The 21730-nt window shown below is 44.9% G+C and overlaps 1 protein-coding gene across 1 annotated transcript in view; it reads right to left on the reverse strand.

The window, feature by feature from the left end:
- Positions 1-21730, reverse strand: part of CCDC180 (coiled-coil domain containing 180) — a 728974-nt gene that overhangs the window by 624359 nt on the left and 82885 nt on the right. Inside the window, exon 2 of the mRNA XM_069609330.1 lies at positions 9107-9239. Within this exon, the coding sequence (XP_069465431.1) occupies positions 9107-9175 (69 nt within the window). The 5' untranslated portion in view covers positions 9176-9239. The remainder of the gene's footprint in view (positions 1-9106; positions 9240-21730) is intronic.

The following is a 21730-nucleotide window of genomic DNA, read 5'->3' on the forward strand; positions in this document are numbered from 1 at the left end:
CAAATGTCTTGCACAATGTTGTCCTTTCATTCAATAAGCAAGGTCTCAATCACTGGTAATCTCCTTGGTGATGTTCTTGTGCAGCTAGAGGACATGGGATGACTCCTCCTCCTCCTCCCAGGTCTCAATTCACTGGAGCCTGATGGTTGTTCTGTAGTGGGTGTCACAACAGAGCTGGCTTTAAACTAAGGCCTGGAGCCAAAGGAAGACAAGAGGCTATACTAATGTCTTTACAGTGTCCGCTCTAGACCTCTCAATATCTCCCTCACTTGGGGGTCCTGGCTCTAAAGCCTCCCAACCACAACTTTCTCTCCTCCTTGATGTCCCTCCACCATTCCATACCCGAGAGACCTCTTTTTATTCTTCTCACCATTTCTCTCTGTCCTTGCACTTCTCCTACAGCTCCTTAATGCTTCACCTCTGGCCCATTCCTTTACCTGTCTCAGGCTTCCCTTGGCGTCTTCTCTCTGTTCTCTCTTCTTCCTTCTCACTTCTACTCTCTTCCTGATCGTCCTTTCCTCTTCCTCCTCCACCCCTCCCCCACTTCTGGGGAGAAGGAAGAGTGGGACAAAGGAGAAGGAGTGCTGGGAAGGAGTAGAACAAGGAATTGGATGAAGGGTAAGTAGAAGGACTGGGGTGCAGGATAAGTAGAAGAACTGGCACAAAGGAGAACTAGACAAACTAGGACGAAGGAGAAGTAGAACGACTGAGGAGAAGGAAATAGACTGGGACAAAGGAGAAAGCCTAGGATGAGGAAGAAGGAGGCAGACTGGGACAAAGTTAGATAGGGGAGGTCTGGGCTAAAGCAGATGGACAAGGACATGGAGCATGGAGAAGGAGAAGTGGAAAGGAAGAAGTGAAGGTCTGAGGCAAATTATAAGGAATGGGGTGAAGTAAAAGGTCTGTGATGAAGGGGAAGGAGTAGAAAAAGGACAAAGCAGAAGAACTGTGATGAAGAAGGAGAAGAGCTTGGAAAAAGAGTGGGGAGAAGTGGGGGGTGAAAGAGTAGGGATAAGGTTGAAAATAAAGAGTGTGGAGAAGGAGGAGGAATAAGAGTAGGGAGAAGTAGGACTGGGTGAAGAAGAAGAGGACATGGGTGAAGGAAAAGGAAGATGGGGCAAAGTAGGAGGAGAAGGTCTCGGTTGAAGGAGGAGGAGGTCGGGAGCAAATGAGGAGGACTGGGCGGAGGAGGCAGAGGAATTGGGAGAAGGGTTAGTAGGGCTAGGGCAAAGGAGGAGGGGCTGGGTCAAAGAGGGAGTAGGGCTGTGATGAAGGAGGAGGGCTGGGACAAAGGAGGGCTTGGACAAAGTAGAAGTAGGGCTAGGATACAGGAGAAGGAATTGGACAAAGCAGAAGGACTGGGACAAAGAAAATGAACAAGGACTGGGGCAAAGGAGAAAGACTGCGATAATGGGAAAGACTTAGACAAAGCAAAAGGACAGTCAATATAGAAGGATAGGGGCAAAAGAGAAGGAGAAGAACTGGGATGAAGGAGAAGTACAGACAAAGGAGAAGGACAGAAAGGAGAAGGACTGGGGCAAATGAGAAGGACTGTGACAAAGGAGATAGACTGGAACAAAGTGGAAAGAAAAGATCTTGGACAAAGTAAATGAAAAGATCTGTAACAAAGTAGAAGGAAAGTGACTGGGGAAAAAGGAGAAGCTGTGGGATGAAGGAGAATGACTCGAAGGAGGCAGAAGGACTGGACTACGGGATTGGATTGGGACAAATGTAAAGGGGTGTGAAGAAGAACAACAACTGATGAAAAAGAAGAATGACTGTGATGAAGGAGAACAATAATTACAAAGAAGGAAAAGGAGGAGTGAAATTAAAGAGACGGAGGGCCGGTGCAAATGAGGTGGACTGAGATGTTGGAGAAGGACTAGGACAAAGGAGAAGGTATGAGATGAAGGTAATGGTCAAAGGAGAAGGACTAGGACAAAGTGTAAGGACTAGGAATAGGACTGTGACAACTGAGAATGAGAATAACTAGGATGAAGCAGAGGGAGGGCGACTGGATGAAGGAGAAGGACTAGGACAAAGGAGGACAAGGACTGGAACAAAGAAGCAGGAGTAGGAAAGAGATGGAAGAGTGGGACAAAGGAGGAGGGCTGTGACAAAGAAGATGGAAAAGGACAAAGGAGAAGGTCAGGAAAAAAGGGAGACTGCAATAAAGGAGACAGGCTAGGATGAGAGAGAAGGGGAGGGACTAGGACAAAGAAGGAGGAGAAAGACCTGGATGAAAATGGAGGAGAAAGATTGAGACGAAGGAGGAGAAAGACTAAGGTGAAGGAGGAGGAGAAAGAATAGGGAGAAGGACTAGGACGGAAGAGAAGGTGGATTGGGACAAAGGATAAGGAGGAGTGGGACAGAGGAGAAGGAGTAGTAGGAGAAAGGAGAAAGAGCAGTGGGACAAAGGAGAAGGAAGAATGGGAAGAAGGAGAATTGTGTGATGAATCCAGCGGTGACCACGCCCCATGTGGCCAGGGGACGGCAGCCGCTACCTGATCCTGAGACTGGGGGCGGTGATAGGAGGATCACATGGGGGAGTGACACAACATCATTGGACGAGACATGGTAGCCTCCTTTTTCTTTTGAGGATACCCCTCCCATTCCACATGCCTTAATGGCATATTTTCATAACTCGCCTCATACACCTATGAGGGTTACTTAGAATACTTTTCCATACTCTGTATACAAGATCCAAACTAATAGCCAAGTTGTTTTGCATACCAATTGTGTTGTTGATCAAGGGAAACTCAAGGAACTGATATTCTTAAAAAGCATTAAGCAGATTAAAGATATCCAGGGGAAGGGAACCATCCTCTGGAGCCGTGAACATTATCCTTCTGGAACATTTGTGTTGGAGAGTTACGCCTTTTCTTTTTGAACATGTGTACACTACTCAAGGGCAAAGACATTTCCCATTCCACCTTAGAGTTGAGTTTTAGAATGTGAGGGCCAGAATAGTATTTTGGATACAGTGCATTTTGCTCTGGACATCTTGACATCGGGCAGACCCTTAGTTTTGTTTTAGGTGGGGAAATACCTCTTAGAGCAGAGACAGAAAGCATTTTCCAAACGCCTTTTTGTTTCAATAAAAGTTTATGGCCAAAACCATAAGTCCCCTGTTTCTGTATGTCATTCCTGGTTCCTCACATTTGGGACAAAGGAGGAGGAGGACTGGGACAAAGGAGGTGGAGGACTGGGACAAAGGAGAAGGAGAACTGGGACAAAGGAGAAAGAGGGCAGAGACAAAGGAGAAAGAGGGCAGAGACAAAGGAGAAAGAGGGCAGAGACAAAGGAGAAAGAGGGCAGAGACAAAGTAGGAGGAGGGCAGAGACAAAGGAGGAGGAGGGCAGAGACAAAGGAGGAGGAGGGCAGAGACAAAGGAGGAGGAGGGCAGAGACAAAGGAGGAGGAGGGCAGAGACAAAGGAGGAGGAGGGCAGAGACAAAGGAGGAGGAGGACAGGACAAAGGAGGAGGAGGACAGGACAAAGGAGGAGGAGGACAGGACAAAGGAGGAGGAGGACAGGACAAAGGAGGAGGACAGGACAAAGGAGAAGGCAGACTGGGACAAAGGAGAAGGCAGACTGGGACAAAGGAGAAGGCAGACTGGGACAAAGGAGAAGGCAGACTGGGACAAAGGAGAAGGCAGACTGGGACAAAGGAGAAGGCGCAGGAGAAGGAGGACTGGGCAAAGAAGGAGGACTGGGGCAAAGAAGAAGGAGGACTGGGGCAAAGAAAAAGGAGGACTGGGGCAAAGAAAAAGGAGGACTGGGGCAAAGAAAAAGGAGGACTGGGGCAAAGAAAAAGGAGGACTGGGGCAAAGGAGAATGACGGTGACAAACCTAAAGGACTGCAACCAATCAAAAGGACTGGGGAAAAGGAGAAGGAAGACTGGGCCAAAACTAAAGGACTGTGACAGAGCAGAAGGAGTGTAACAAAAGAGAAGAACTGGGACAATGAAGAAAGAAAAGGACTAAGACAAAGGAGGAGAAGTACTGGGACAAAGGAGAAGGACCGAAAGCCAATAAACACAGGAATACTTAAGCCAAGTTTGCTTTGCCAGCTTCCAGCCAAAACTAATGGTAATACCCGTGCTAATGCAGAGCACCATAGTGTCTTAAGTCTTTTCCAAGTGTGATGGGTGTCTGCCACAAATAACCACTCTGGAAACTGAACATGATCCAAGAGTGTTGATTCCAAAATACAGACAGATCGAATGACTCCGGAATGTTGCTTTGCCCACAAGGGTTCTGTGGAAGAAACCACATAGTAAATATTAAGGAAACATAATGTGTAAAGATAAAGAATAAGGAATATAAGGAATACATTTTCGTGAGAAGCTACTTTAAAGGATACAGTCAACTGAAGGTCTATTAAATACAGCTATTCAGGGTGCAGATAAGGGAATTTTAGAAGATAGGTTTAATTAGACGGCTTAGCTTGTCCAATAACCTACCTTCCTTGAGGGGGGTTGTGAGGGGAAGGGCTTGGTGACGGCAGATAAGGATCTTTAAGCACGCCCCATTTTCAGGCCATCCTGCTGTGCTTCCAACATGGTCCGTGTACTGGTTTCTAGGGAATGTTGGTTGCCAGCAGTTAATACTTGCTATTAACATACTCCCTGGTGGTTCAGTGGGTTACAAATGGCCTTCCTTTAATATAACAATTCCCTGAGGGGTTAGTGGTAGCTTACCGGCAACCTCGGCTTACAGTTTCTGCAGCAGTGGAACAGTCAATTCTCAACCCATGTAGTCCTAGAGGACTCCATGGGATGGGAACCACTGAAGCGTCAGCACCGTTAACGGTGCTTCAGTGAATAATGTGCCGTAGGGGCCTGAACTACCGTCAGGTCAAGCCTGCCAGTAGTTCACAGCCCCTATTGGCAAACACGAAGTGAGCCGGTAAGAAAAGGAGCCAGTAATGTTAGCGGCAGTGGCACCTTAATTCCGGACCGGCTCACTTGTAACGACCCGATGTCTACTGGGGCCGTACATATCCAACTTTGGGATGCTGCACCGGTGTTGTAGTGCTCTTGGCATCCTGCGACGTTTGTTTGCTGTGTTCTTCGGCGGCCAGTATCGTTGCACTGGCCGCATGCTGCAGCGTTCCTCTGGCGGTTGTTACGCAGCCCGGCCTCACCACGGCACTGGTGTCTCCCCTGCAGCTCCTTGCTCATGCTGCGTGGGCCTAGGGGCCACATCCTCCATGGTTCCAGCTTTGCTTCGGGATCCTGTTTTATGCAGTGGTTCTGCCTTTTTAGGGGAGGAGTTAGGGTTTTAGGGGTCGTGCTCCACCTTCCCCCACCCCTCCACCTCCTTGAAAGGGCTAAAAACACTGGCCCTGCCACACAAGCTTTTCAATTAAAGGGTTGGTACCCTAAAGAGTTGGCAGTCCTTTGATCTAAAGAATGAAAGCCTGAATCTACTGACCGGGATTTAAGGATCCGCTCTGCTACCTGCAGGGGCAATCATTGAGTAAGTCATCTCATCTACTGAGGAACCATCAATTTCTCCATTTGTGAACAAAGGAAAGCATTGAAAGGACCTGATGTACCACAGTAACAAATGCATTGACCTGGGACCCACCTGGCACCATCATTGGAAGAAAGGCTGGGAGGGGAAACAAAATCTAACATGCAGTGGAATTATCCTTCGAAACGTCTTAACTTTGCAATAATTCAAGTGAACTGTAAGGCCCACAGGTGGTATTCTTGGAAGCAGGAAACAAATGGGAAAACGTATTTACTTCTCAAACTTAACCAAAATCTCCTGATTTGCACAACTCATAAAGCGGCTAAATGAAATAGCCTTATCAGCATAGAAGAAACCTGAGCCTCACAATACACAAAGGATTCACAAAAAAGTGACTGGAACCTTCTGATTTTATCAGAAAGCATAGTTGCATTAATAGCACATTCGGAAATATTATATATCACACGCCTCGTTGGTGCCTGCACAGTGGAAATTTACCCTCCCCATGAACTCAGATTGGTCCTAAAGTGCGCCGGGATCATAGTGACTCTGCTATGAAGGCGAGTCATCGCTTCGGTTACAACAAACCGCTTTCTTGGTTACAACAAACCGCATTTTGGGTTATAAGTTACAAGCGCCATTTGCAGGTTTCTAAAAAGGGTAGAATCTGCACCTCCACCAGAGCTTCCAGGGCAATGATCCACATGCCACCAACTGGATCTCGCTGAACCAGCACGCAAATGGTCACGAGGCATTCCCACCTATGCTTTATGCAAATGCGGAGGCCAAAGCCTGCCAAGACCCGCCCAATCTTTCTAAGTGCTGGAAATTAAGGGTCCATTGTTCACCAAAGCCACAAAATAGGACAAGATAGGACAAGAACTCGCTATGGAAGAATGTTTGCAGTAAATTAAGGCATTTATGACAGCAATGATTGCACCAAATACTCAGTGTTTTTTACAAACATATATAGTAGGTGAAAGGTACATCATCTTTTAAGGAAAAGACATTCTTTGTAGCCGCGTTTGGGAAGGTTTATTCATGTGCTGAACGTGAGAACGAATTGTCCCAAGAATGTTAAGTTAATGAAAAGGAGAAAGAGTACATGTGCGATTAAGAATTAATCAAATTGTGAAAAGTAATTGCAAAAAGTCACTTTAATATTAAGGTAGAGCAGGGTTCTGCAGTTCACTTTTGGGCAGGTTTCAACCAACTGCAAGTGAGTATTCTGAGGCTGATAAAACAGCTCAGGGAGTTAAAGTGGACATAAAGTTTTTCCAAAAGTAACATATGTTGTTCCTTACCATAAAAAGGTGAGCTTGTCCCACCAAAAGGAGTGGTACTTGGAAGTGCCATACTACTGTTACTAACCGTTTTAGTATTCCCAGGAGCAGTAGCATTACTACTGTTACTAACAGTAGTATGGCACTTCAAGTACCATTACTACTACTAGCGTTAACAGTTTGCTTGCTTGGATACAAAATAGCAAAGTCAATAATCAAACAGAGGAGAACAGAAAACATGACCAATGCATTTCGGATAGGCCCCTATCCTTCATCAGAGCACATCTATCCCTGTATTGAGTACAACAAGTCTAGAAAAGCTGCCCAGGGAGCGAGAAACTGCTCTGCACAGCGGCACCGCAGTAGGAAGTAGAGAGTACAGTCAGTACCAGTTCGTCGGGACACGAAAGAGCAGCTGATGTGCCCTGATGAAGGCTAGGTTCCTATCCAAAATGCATGGGCCATGGTTTCTGTTCTCCTCTGTTTGATTATTGACTTTGCTATTTTGTATCCGCAAGTACAATGAGTTTCTTGTTTTATGACTATTGAGACTTCTTATATTGGCGCTTCATTTGATTGACATGCAATGTTGTCCCATTGCTGCACTAATTTTGTGAGCATGTGGATTTCAAGCTAGTTGGCCTCAATCTTATTGTGTTAGTCCGTATTCTCCCAACAGTGCTGTGCTGGTTGGGTGGTTGCAGTGCTCCTCAAATATTGATCTATGTGAATTAATACTTTGCACTTTTCTCTTATTTTGTAAGGCTGTGCCCACGCATCGTTATTGGTTCACCATTCTCCAATCCTTACCATGAGTCCATTCCAAGATAGATGCTGCCATAAACAAACATCATTCGTTATCAATCCAAGACGACAGGTAGTCACTGCAGGGTCACGGAAGGTTTAAGCAGTTGAGGTGCAGCATAAAAGTAATTGAGAATCAATGGACTTTGCGTTGTAACACACTACGTTCTCATGTGTACAACGCTCTCTTGATTGCCCTTTTCCTACTCTTTTGGGATTGAAGTGGCCACCAACAAGTCAGATGCTGCCCTATTCAAGACCACATTACAAAACATCAGAGGCGTCGCTACAGTGGTCGTGGGGGGCTATAACCCTGGGTCTTTTGTTTGGTTGTAGCCCCAGATAGAAGTTCGGGGGTTACAACCAAAATGCTAGCTTGCTCTGAGTGCCAACAGTGCCAACATTAGTGTAGCCCCGGATCTTTTACAAACCTAGCAACACCCCTGCAACACATATCCACAGACTCCTGTCTCTAGTAAGTTTCTAGTAAGGTGTTCAAAGTCACACACAGGATGGGGAGACCCGGTGTGCGTTCAGCACCTTTGTTCCAGGTGAGAACTCTGCAACGCCCCGCCAGTAGTGGCAGTAGGTTGCTAAGTAGAAGTCTCTGGGTGTGGGAGACCGGATCGACAATCAAACAATTATGTTGTAAGACCTTTATGTGCAGACAGGATCTAAACATATTCTTGGAAAGCAAAAGAAAATGCAAAATGTTACTTTGTATCTATGCTACACTGATTTGCAGACTTCAGTTCCTCCCCTCGGGTGGCGTTATTGAATGTTTCAGAGGTTTAGGGGTGTCCACAAAATGGACGACTAAGTAACAACAGCGCTTCCAAAAAGGTTAACACTTAGACAGATGGGAAGAATTGTAGGCTGACAATTGAGCACACAATAAAAGATTGAACATTTTTAAGCTGTCGGTTCAGAGATCTGGAAGTGACCTATAGCTTAAAGTTCCAATTCCAGCAGGGCCTACTCAAGGAGGTTGATAAACCGAGTACCTTTGAATATCATAAAACCTATTTGTACAAAACCTAGATGCAGGCGTAACCAGGAATAAAGGGTGATCTTATATGCAATATCATTAATATTCCTCCCTTTCTTTACCTTTGCTTTGTTCAGAAGCCACTCACAGTGAATTCAGTTTCGGTATGTATGTAGTCAATGTAAATGCTTAAAGTTTACTCAATTCACAAAAAAGGCAGATAAACAAGGTAAGATCAGACTCAATGGAACAGAGCTCAAACAGGGTAGGGTAGTACAGGAGCATCTAAAGGCAACACTAGTAAATATACTATACAAAGCTCAGGCAATCATCGCTTACTATTATTAAGTGTTTTGGAGCTGTACAGGAAAAGATGGCTCCCAAGCACAGGATAGCGAAGGCTGCGTGTGGCTCTGTCTTGTGTTTTAATTTGGCAGTAATATTATTACGATTCTCGGTGAAAGAGGATTTAAATAAAATAACAAAACATGCAATGTTTTTAATTTTTACATATTGCACTTGCGATACAACTTAGAGTTGCTTTTACGTACCTCTGCATCGAAGATTTGACGGTACACTTTCCCACTGGGAACCACATGAACTTCGCCCACCATCGCCATTGTTTCGGACGATTGAAGGCATACGAAGTTGGGGTCACTTTGCCAGCATATTTCCACTTGTTAGCTGAAAATGGGGAACAAAGTGCATTATTTCCAGGTATCTCTGTTATATCACACATCTTTCACTTTGTTAAGTCTGATCACACATCAAGATTGAGTACTTGCACAAAATACAACTGGAGTACTTGTAATGTCATGGCCAAAGTAGGAAAAAGACAGCCAGCCCTAGCATAGAAAGCACAGAAGAAAGAAGGGCATGAGGGAAAGGGCATTTTCCATGGAATACAATGTAGACATAAATGCATAATACATTGCGTAGATCAAATGTCTCCTGTGTTGAGAACTAAACCTGGGAATTTCAGTCCCAAGCTTTTAAAGGGGCACACTATTCTACAGGAAGCAGTGACTAGGTATCAGACTGGGAAGTAAGACAATTTGAAAACTGTTTAAATGTGAGCTGCTGAAGTTCATTGGTTCCCTATAGGGACGAGTTTTTACACATCTTCAGAATGATCTAACAACTAAAATGAATGCTCAAATAAAGCAGTGATCCAAAAGATGTTTGCGGGCAATGAGCACCATCCAGAACTTGATTGAAAATATCAGGTGCTGGCAAACTGATGGCTAAAACATTTATAATTATAATTATGTTAATATTGGGAATAAAAGATATTAGTGTGCATTCAATATTAGTAATTTCAAACGGATTCATGATACATTTAGTAATGGCTTGTAAAATCATTTCAAATTAAGTTTTTTTCAGGGTTTGGGAGATTCAGTGCCAAACATTACACTCATAGTCACACGAGGCCAGTAACATTGTTCAAATGCAAGTAGAACGCAAATTTGACCTAGATACCAAGTTAGTACCTGATCCCACTAGATTACAACATTTAGTCCCAGCTTCAAGGGTTAATGCTGCTAAATTGTATAGTGTATTGCTGAATATTAGAGGACCGGATGTTAACTGGGCATCCGAAGTACATTGGGCACAGGATTATAGCGAGGTGTTTGATGATAATACTTGGTCGTTGTTGTGGTCTAAGATTAAACTCACATTCACACCGGCCAACATCACACAAAGTCTCTTTCTTTATGAATAGAGCATGTATAATCCCTCTGGAATTATAAAAAACCATACTGGTCAGATGGGAACTGTTTGTCTTGTAAAAGTTGACCCAGTATCTTTTAAACATATGTTTTATGAATGTACTTCATGGGTTTTGGCAGGATATATGGAAACATTTGAGAAACATTTTTAAAACAAGTATCCCCTCAGTCTCTTACAAATATCCTACTGGGTAGTACTGCATTTAATAGAGATGAAATTAATATTTTGTTTATTTTATATTATCTTTTTATTGCTATCACCATTAAATTGATTACCGCAAATTGGAAACAATTTCAAAATGTTACAGTAAAAGGTTGGTGGAATATCATTTGTCATGTACAAAGACTTGAGCAATATATGACCAGTCGGTCTAATTTATTCGCTAAGCACGATCCAAATGGATTCACTTCATTAATTACCTAACCTTTCATAACATGACTACTCACGGCTCTTGAACTTATTGTGGCAACTGTGACGCCACAAATAACAACGCTGACTCTTCTGAACAGTGCAAGGGTGTTTATTTGAAAACGTAATAGTCAGAACGGCTGCTTCTTTTCTTGATTCTTTGGGCTCTACGAGACTGGGGATGATTGGCGCTAGGGCCGCCCCTTTCCTCTCTCAACTTCTCCGGGCCTGGAACCCACTTCCAAGCACCAGACATCCCTAGCGGGCTGTTAGTCACTATTGATCAATAACACCTCTCTGTCTTTCTTCGCTATACTTTAGGTGTTTGCCCTAAATCTATGGCTACTCGACTCCCTAGGGAACCTCTAGCTTTCCCTCAGCCATCATTGGTTAATCTCTGGGAATTGTGCCTTCTTTCACCCTGCATCACTCATGCACACTCCTTTCACAACCTCTCACCCTAACCCTTTACCCTAGTGATCTCAACAACTGTTCTCCTCACCCTATGTCACTGTCCCTCGAATCTCTCACTCCCCCTTTCCACCTCCACCCTTCGATCTTACTTCCCTTCCTGCTCCTATTCCTTACTACTGCTTGTACTTCCAACTATCGCTCTACCTTAGTCGTTTACTTTCCCTCCTTCCTCTCACTCTACTATTCTGGCTCTGGTTATTCCTCTCATTATAATTTCTATCTCACTTAATGCTGTTAAGAAGGATTTCTGAACTCTGTCCAGGAGGAGTAGAGGTTCAGAAGGCCAACTTAGTTTCTTGCAACAGGGTAACCTCTGGACAAGCCAGACCAACAGGGTAGCCATGGCAGGCGGTCAAGACTAAGTCTCAGGAGGGGTGAGGGTGACTAAAGGACCTCAATGAGCACACAGAGCAAGGATACTTACAAATTACTTCAGACAGGTGTTATATTAAAAATATAGACACATTTATTACAAGGCCTTGGTAACATAAAGACCATAGCAAAGAATCACAGTAACACTAAGTAAACCAATACATCACACTCAATACAATATACTATATATATATATATATATATATATACACATATACATATACATACGCATATATACACAAGACCAGAAGGATCTAAAAGGGTGACTGCACGAAATATGTCGACAACCCAGAGGGGAAGGAAACAGGCAGAGCAGTTAACCTTTAGAACCAGTTCGACATCAATTATTCACATAACTTGTGAGGCAGTCTGAGCCCTAAGAAGAGGGGAGCCTTGTGCTCAATAGTACATGTAGTGCAGGCACATGCGGTTGTTCCAATGGGCAAAACAGGGTCTCTTCAGGGGTCTCTAGCAGCTCGGGAAGGTGGATAAGGTGATGAATAAGTTCCCACTATTCTAAAAGGACCTCCACTTGAAGGCAGAGACCATTCTAGATTGCGGGATGGAGTCGCTATCTCACAATAGCAGTGGACAGGAGAGGGGCCCCCAGGGGCCACTTGTGCGTAAAGTTTGGCTCTGGCGCTAGGGGCCACCGGTTGGGGTAATGTTTACTCACCGGTCCCTAAGGCAAGGAGACCCAAACTTCGGCAGTTTAGTTCAATTCGGTTGCAGGTTCGAAGGCGGCAAAAAGGACGGCTCGGCACCTTTTAGTTCCTGAGTTCCAGCGAGAATTCCCAAACGGGACAGTGGCGATTTCTTCACTCCGGGTGGATGAATCGCCCCAGTGTCACTGCAGCAGGCTTCGGGGGCAAGAGGGTCACAGATGCAACGGACTTGCAAAGGACGTTGCCACCGCAGGGCAACACAGTAACTGCAGATACTCCGGTCCGTTCGCAGTCGTCTCACTTCAGACCTGGGAATGCCAAGTGTACGAAATTCGGTGTGAGGGTGCCGTGGACACAGAGCTAGCAGTATACCAAGGCCTCCTCGAAACGACGGCGGAGACTGAGCAAAGATCCTGCATAAACCCACTGGTTGGCCCAGGGACGCTTCCGAGAAGGCTTACTTGCAGGGTTTGGTGGAGGTGCCGAGAATAGTTGGTCCCAATATTCCAATGGGTCGAAGCGTCTTTGCAGACCTTCTAGGACGATCAGATGCAGAGGGGTCCCACGGGACGACAGTGGGCTCCGGGTGCCAAACTTTCCAGCTGGTCACCAGCAGTTCCTCGACTCGGCTTCGTAGTTGCAGGATACTTGGATACTATCCTTTGTTCAGTGTGAACTCAGGAGATCGACATGGTAGTGGTGTTTCCAGCCTCCTCTTATCCAAAGTTTCCTTCGGGCCAAAATGGAGAGGACCCAATGGGAGATCTGCTCACAAACACACACTCCATACGTGGACCAATCACAGACCACGGTGGTCTCAGGCATTCACGACACTCCAGACTCTCTGGCACACAGGATGTGTATTGGGACCAGACATCCCAGCCCACATCCTGGAGGCACACACACAAGGCATGCAGAAGCCCGCAAAAGCATTGGGATTCGTGGGAAAATGCATGACCAAATAAGGACTGGCCCGGGTCGACTCGACCTGGGGAAGGTGAAGGGGCAAGATGGCCAAAAGGACAGGACAAAGAACCTCGTGGCATGGCCATTTTGGAGCCAGGCCACCTATTCGTGCCAAACGCGGTTAACGCGGTTAACATGGCAGGAAAGGGTTAAAAAGAATGTGAAACGATAGCTGCTACCAGTCCTGTCCATGACATATCTGCACAGTTCATAAAAAGTCCAGCGAGAGTATCTAGGGCCTTTGGAAATGACTGGAGATCCAAGTGTGCTGTATGGTAGGATACATTGCACACTTGTTACATGTTGCACAAAAGTTGCAACATGAGGAAAGGACTAAGGGAAACAAAGTCTCCCAGTACTGACTGTCTTAAGGGTATGTCAGTTTCCCCATAAAAATTGAGCGAAAGGCCAGAGGAGTGCAGCTGAAGGCTGTGCTTCTCTGGCAAAGTCAGTCAATGGTGTCTAAACAGCAGCAAAATGTTTGGGGGTTGACACATGGAGGTAAAATTACATGCACAGATGAAATCTTTCCTAACACTCGCTCCTCCCAGACTAAGGACAGGGGAAACTAATCCACCCCTGGATGAGTCTCTTGTTCAGGTCGGTTAAACATTCTGGACAACCCATCAGCATTGCTATGTTGGACACCTGGCCTATGCTCAATAGTGAAATCAAAGCCTTGCAGACTTATGGACCACATAAGCAACTTTGGATTCTCTCCCTTCATGTTCATTAGCCACTTTAAGGGCTTATGGTCAGTTTGCACAGTGAAGTGGGTCCCATAGAGGTAGGGCCTCAGCTTCCTTAGGGACCACACAACAGAGAAACATTCTTTCTCTATGGTGGACCATCTGTGCTCTTTGTCCTTAAGCAGGCGACTAATGAAGCCAATAGGGTGTTCCTTACCCTTCTCATCTACCTGTGATAGTACAGCTCCTATCCCAGTGTCAGAGGCATCTGCCTGCACAATAAAAGGCCTTTGGTAATCAAGGGCCCTGAGAACAGGGGCCCTGAGAACAGGGGCCTGGCACAAGGAGTCTTTTAAGCCATTGAAGGCCTTCTCACACTCTTCAGACCAAATTACCTTCTTGTGTTTCTTTGGAGTAGTGAGAGCAGTCAGAGGGACAGCTATGGTACCATAGTCTGCCATGAAATTTCTGAAGTGCCCAGTGACTCCCAAAAAGGCTCTCACTTGGGTCTGTGTAGTGGGGGTAGGCCAGTCTTGTACTGATTGTACTTTACTGGGTAGAGGCTGTATCCTCCCTCCACCTATTTCATGTCCAAGGTAGAGCACTGATCCTTGTCCAATCTGGCACTTACTGGCCTTTATGGTCCAGTGGGCCTTCTGAAGAGCCTGTAACACAATCCTAAGGTGTTTCACATGATTTTCCCAGGTGGCACTGAAAACTGCTATATCATTCAGATATGCAAGACAGAATTCATCCAACCCATTCAACACATGATTCACAAGCCTTTTGAAAGTTGCAGGGGCATTTTTCAACCCAAAAGGCATTACCCTGAACTGGTAAAGACCCTCAGGGGTTGAGAAAGCGGTCTTCTCCTTGGCATGTTCTGCCAGGGCTATTTGCCAATAGCCTGCAGTGAGGTCAAACGTGCTGAGGTACTTGGAGGCACCCAAAGTATCCACCAGCTCATCTGTTCTAGGCAAGGGGTGTGCATCCGTCTTGGTGACAGCATTCAGAGCCCTGTAATCCACAAAGAACCTCAATTCAGAAGTACCTGCCTTTGGAACCAAAACCACTGGGCTGGACCAAGGACTACTGGAGGGTTCAATCGGCCCAAGATCCAACATCTTGTTGACCTCGGTCTTAATGCAAGACCTTACTTTGTCTGACATTCTGTATCCCCTACTTTTGGTAGGCACACTGTCACCTATGTCCATGTTATGTTTGCACCAAGGTGTCAAACCAGGGGACTGTGAAAACAAGGGGGAAAACTGCCTAAGCAAAGTATCTACCTCAGTTTGTTGATCATAAGTCAGGTGAGGGGCCACTTGGACACCCTCAATGGAGCTGTCAGAAGGACTGCTTTGGAACAGGTCAGGAAGAGGTTAAGACTCCTCTTCCTCAACATCTGAAGCCAAGTGCAGTGCCGCGATTTCAACTCTTGGGATGATAGCCTTCAGCCTATTTACATGTTTGTTTGTTTGTTTAGTTATTCAGTATGGCGCGCAAAACACATAGGTAACAGGGCGCAACAGAGAACAGGAAAATAAGATTACATAAAAGTTGCAGGATAAGGCACAGGTGATGAAGCATAGCATTACATTTCGTAGAATCTGGTGAAAGGACATATTTTTTTATATATATATATATATATATATATATATATATATATAAAATTCAAAAAAAACTTTGTTAAAGGGACGTTAAGTTGCCCTACTAAAAACCTGTGCCCTTCACTAAAAAAACGTTTCAAACGTCACATTATGGTTCAAAGTAAAACCGAAAAACCCCTGAAATTCGCCAGTTATGGTAGGCTAAGCAACTATACCTGCCATCACCACTGTACACTGCTAACACTACCACCCAGAACATGAAAGATGGCATCACAAAATGTCATTGATATATATGGCAGTGAACAGAAACAAAGGGGCTAAACATGTGATGTCGTCAGTGACATCACTGACGACATCACATGTTTAGCCCCTTTGTTTCTGTTCACTGCCATATATATACATATATATATATTCAGTAAAATAACTTTCTTAAAAGGAACATTATACTTCACTGTAAAAACGAAAAACACTTGACATTCCCTAATTATGGTAAGCTAAGCAACCATAACTCGCGCCACCTACGTGCATTGCTAAGTCTAACACCCAGGATATCAAAGATGACATCACAAATGTCATCTCGTCCGCATCCAAGAAGCAAACGTCCGTAGAACAGGGGCGGTGGCCGGCATGTTCATAGTCAAAGAAAATAGAGGTGTCCTAAGCACACTGGACCTGTCTGTAGCCATGAGATAATGCTTGCACATGCGCAGTACACTCATAAGTACAGCGAACATTGCGCCTGTCCCTAACTGTCCGTCTCACTTGTGTCGCACTTTTAATTAGTTGCAGGAACCGAACACTGTCAGTAGGACATTTGCGCGCATGCACACGTTTGTAACTCTGTATTTGCTGTCCAGCGGGCACTCATTTCCCTCGCGGATGTGTTCAGGACGTCATCATGTGACTGCACCCACGCTGAGCGTGTGGACTAATTTGCACAGTTTGTGTGCTTCCGCAACATTACAAAAGAAGTTATATACAGAAAGGGAAATTATTGCACAGTATAAAATCATAATTTCACATTTGCCATACAATAGCTGTACCTGTGCACGTATTGTTCAAAGTTTCTGGAATGCTTTTTAGTGATGAAGATGGTCGTGAGCCGGACCCCTCCACCCCTATAAATGGCCACACCCCCGATTGCATCTTCATTGTGCCTCTGGCTATAGCACATTGAGTTGTGTTGCCTTTACTGCTGTAGCGACCAATAGGAAAGTAATCGTTATGGCATCCATGGGTACTGTTGCTTCATTAGCCTCAGGACCCCCCCCAAACCCTCCACCGCCACCACCTCCCCAAGGGCCTGCAGAGGGATATACGGGTGAGGATGTAGAGATCGAGGAGGAAGAGGAAGAAGAGAATGAGGTGGAGGAACTCCGGACTACAAGCACTCGCCGGGAGTCGTGGGTGTGGCAGTTGTTTTCCGTTTATGGGAACGTACCAAAAGCACGCACAAACCTGGTGAGGCGCAACCAGTGCCAATTGGTGCTGAGTCGCGGGAGACCTGGTACGTACAGCTTTGGTACGACAACCATGAAACGACATCTAACTTTGTTCCACAGTGTGGACATTCGCAAGGTGGTGCCATGTGAAGAACGTAGTAGGTTGAGTTCCTCCACAGCATCCTCCATGTCCGATCCTCTCACCACAAGAGACACCCCTGTGGGGGAGCGCATCCCCCTAGCTGCCTCACAAGCTATTTGCGATGCTGTTGACCCTTACCTTTCGAAGGTGACAATATTGTGTGTGTATTGCGATGCAGTACTCTGCAGGGTGGAGAGTTTTTGAAGTGCTTTTGAGGCTACGGTCACGTAGTGCCTCCTACCCAAATAAAGCTCACCCTATATCTTTCTCCACCTGCCCCTTCTTATCCCAGTGGTTAGTGTCCCCTCCTTACCCTCCCTTGCCCTCCTCTCCTAGTGTGTTGTGTGCCTAAAAGCAGTTAAGTGAAAAACGACAATTTTTTTTTTTTTTTTTTTAAAAAGGGCTCTTTTCAGAGCCGCCTTTCTTAGTTAAACAATAGAACTATCAAGTGACTGTTGTAGGCCTCTGCCCATTTTTGAAAAAGTCAGCGGACAGTCGTAGGACACACAAAAATGTAGGGTGCAAGCGGAGCAAAAACAATGGACTGTACGCTGGGAGTAAGTGGTGGCTCTGAAAAGAGCCTTTTGGTGGCGTTTTGTGTGCGTCAAAAATTGTGCATTTGAAAAAATGGATTGTCAAATAGGTTACAGTGAATCCAAAAAAGGTTGCAATGCGGATTGTACATTGCGAAAAAAAATCTGGATGCCAGCATATGTGAGATGGACGCCATCTCTGAGAAAAATGAAAGGGCTGCGAAACAAAATGTTTTCTTAGAAAAGCACAAACAGCCTTATTTACATTGCGCCTCGCTTTCTCCATCTGTTGACCAAATGCAGAAGAAAGTAGCCATATTTGTCTTTGTGCAATACAGGAAAAAAGTATTTGGCAATTTGGAAACATGTCCATGATCTTCGCAAGTCCTTCCTTCATTGCAAATTGCAAAGAAATTACAGAGACATGGCCTAAACTGTTTCCTCCACAATGAATGATAATTATATCAGGATGACGCTCTTTCTGTAAAGTAGCACAGAGAAGTACCAAGTCGAGCCACCTCATTCCACGCACACCATGCCAGTGCACTTCCACATGAGGAAATCCAAGATCTGCAGATAGACCGCAACATTCTGCATGCACCTTCAACCAATGTATCCAGGAGTCTCCCAAAATCCAGATAATCTGTTTGCGCGCACACAGAGCCATGGCTGTCTGGCCTCCTGTCAGGGAGAAGACGGTGTCATTAAATCTGTCCGTTCAGAACACACCCACTGAACTTTACTGACTAATCCCTAGCTCCACTCATTCTCATTTGCATGTGTCTCCACCCCAGAATTTCCCATGTTAACATGCGCCGCCTGCAAACCACTGCCATGTCCATGGACATGTACAGGATCAGAGCGTGACGACTGTACATTTAAGTATTATTCCCCTTTAAGGTGGGCTCTCAAAAGAGCAGTTTTTTTTTTGTTTTTGGGCAGATGCTTTACAGACACCTGTTATTTTGTGTTTTTTTATTTATTTTTCTTGCTTTACTCCTACAACCATTATAGAACCTTCTCTAAATCAAGCCTTACATTCCAAAAGAACATGGCATTTCCCAAAGAAGATAACGCAACACCATCTGATTCAAAATAATCTGCATTACTGGGAACAATGTTATCGTGGCTGCAGAAAAACATACCAGCTCGTAACATGAATGCACGCATGCCGCGATTCATGATACACCTCCCAATATTTTGATCAGGACAGAAAAGAGAACTGTTGTCCCATTTTCCTCTAGGGAGTAAACCAGAAAAAATGACTTTCGTAGTTGGAAAGATGTTCATGACAGCTTGAACCAACTGTTCCAAATCTTTCAACAAAGTACGGGAAGTCATGTAGCCCAAATGGCAAGCACTGTAGTGCAAAAGTACCACATGCAGAGTGGTCATCGTACGCATGTGTCGGCAAACTTCCACAATTGCCTCAACATTGCGATCACTCTCAGTGCTCCACACCACCTCCACTTCTCTCACATCGAAATGGTGTGCCACATGCCTACTCTCAGCATAGTGCTGTAAACCATGGACACAAATATCTCCAAGCACCAAAGCCCTGACCCTCTGCACCTCTGCCAACTTCAGTATACGCACCGTCTTTCGACACAAAAGAGCAATGTGAACATCTAGTTGGCTGATGCCTACAGTCCACTTTCCATGGTGGATTTGCTGTAGAAACCCGTATGTGACACGCCCTACCCGCGGACAAGCATTGTCTACGTGCAGCACCTAACTCTTACCCAGTCCTTCTACCCTTTCCACATCAGTCGCGAATCCATTCCCTCATTGGACAGAACTAAGCAGTCACACAGCCATCCACCAATCACAATCAACATAGCTAAATCTAACTCCGTCATCAACATTTCGCACTTCAAATGTACTATCGATGACTCTGAAGGGAAGTTGCATATCATTGCAAAGCACCTACTTCAAAAACTACTGTGCAAGTGTCGCGGATTTCTACGTACATCCCCATGCATGCGCACATGCATGAGTATAAAGTACAGGTATGCATATTTTAATCAGAGAACATTTGCAACCCTTATGATTTCATTTAATTTAAACAAATTAATGCCAATAAATCTGCATAGGCAATACATGCCAACGCTCCCCCTTTATGTGCAAGATATCCGATTTTTCATTGACAAACCACACTACTTTTTACTGTCTCTCGCATAACCTGTACATACGTCACAACTATCCCTATTGAGCACGAAACTCTATTGTCCATTAGAAAATGTCTGAATTTTGTAACGTGTACCGCCTACATTAATGCTACTTGCAATGCGATTGTATGAGAAAAATAAACGCTCCCGATTGCTGTGGTGACATCTCCCACTGAGGGTCTCCCGATTTTTCAGAATCGTACTTATAATATGAAAGTAGAGGAATTATTCCCATCTACTATAATGACCGATCGCTTACAAACCTCTCTGCTATATGTAATACAGCTTTAAAAAAGCAAGGCATTTTCATAACCTAAAAATTGTACTAATTTCTGAACCACGTGCAACTAAGATACTGCAAATAACATACAGAGGTAGCACATAGTGAAGTGAAATGTACACATGCACTGTGTTGAAATATGAAAGGAGAATACTCCGATAAAAGATGCAAATGTAACGTGTATAGTAACATCACTGCTTTAAGCACACAAAGTTAATCATTTTTTTTTTACAATCGTACTGAAAACTACTCTCCTGAAAATCAACAGCATCTATACTGCAAACGACATATCCGAAGAAACCTGGTCATTCCGCTAAAAAAAGTATGTACAGTACTACCTTTATATTCTCACTATTACTCAAAGAGACTGTGTGGGTTATTTATTTAATTTGTGCATCAAACCACACATTGATTTCTGAACCATTCTACCCACAAATCCCCATTGATTAAATTAAGAATAACAGGCAGAATGGCTCACAAATCCCTGTGTGTTTGGAATGCAAATAACATACAAAATCCTCAGAATGTTAGTACTAGAAAACAAATAGCGGTTTTAATTTTATGCCATTACGTTTACTGTTAGTGCTTCTCCTCACCACTAAGCCACTGTGTACTCTCATCTGAAGCACATTGTATTAGTATACAAACAGAGAAATAGCCTTCCCAAATCATTGTAAGAGGCCAATGTACATTGCCACACGACCACAAAGAGTTTCCCCATCAAACGCATGTACGCATGCACACTGTCACGACCCTCAGCCCTGATCCCCACTGGCAAGCCCATTGGCCAGGTGGAATGAAAGCTCGGATCACTAATAAGGCCTGGCATCCACTTCTCAGGCCCTCTTGGGGTCAGTCCTGGTGCCTTTGGCGCCAGGCTCATAAATAAGGAAAGACATCTGCTTGGGGAACTACTTTATTTAGACTGTCAGACAACATGGAGGCACCCACATAGCTTGATTCCTAGAACCAAGCTATGCGGTATAGTGTTTTGGGTGTGGTGGCCTAGGGACTACTTTACCTGGACTACTTTGCAGGGGCTATTTAAACCACACCCGAACAAGACAACACGCTTCGCGTTAGTTTGCTACTAGCAACGTGACGCTCACCGTGTCCAGCGTTATCACGAGCCTGGCGAATTCGGGACCTGCAGAAAACAAAGAACATCGTTAGCAGCAGAATCTTACCTGCAATCATCATCCTTCACTGCTCGCAGCTCCTGGGCAGCTCAGTTGGAAGAGTTCGCCGCCCGGATCGAAGAACCTGAGAAAAGGAGAAAGACATCATAAAAGTAGGTAGTAGAGACATTGCAACCACAAAGCACTTAAAGACTTACCTGGTTGGTTGCTTTTCGGCCTGCATAGCTCCGGAACTCCATCTGTGCTGGGGACTCACCGCGACCTACGAAAAAGAGAAAAGCACAGGTCAGTGAGGACAAGACATCACTGCGCTACGCAAAGCACCTTCTTACCGCATCATAGCGTTATTGCGCGCCATCATCTACCGGTGAGAACCAGCCCACCCAGTTCCCCAAGCGAACACTCCGCGCACCTCAGGGAGATAAAAAGAGACATTTTAGAACAGCGAAAAGGCATGCAAGAATAATAACGTCATCAATTGCAATAAGACCTACCTGAAAGACACTACAAGGGCCGCAGTCAGTGAAGTAACTGTACCGTCCGCGCCCACAAAAGA

This window comes from Ambystoma mexicanum, chromosome 8 (genome assembly GCF_040938575.1).
Source record: "Ambystoma mexicanum isolate Mex_15411 chromosome 8, UKY_AmexF1_1, whole genome shotgun sequence".
NCBI lineage: Eukaryota > Metazoa > Chordata > Amphibia > Caudata > Ambystomatidae > Ambystoma > Ambystoma mexicanum.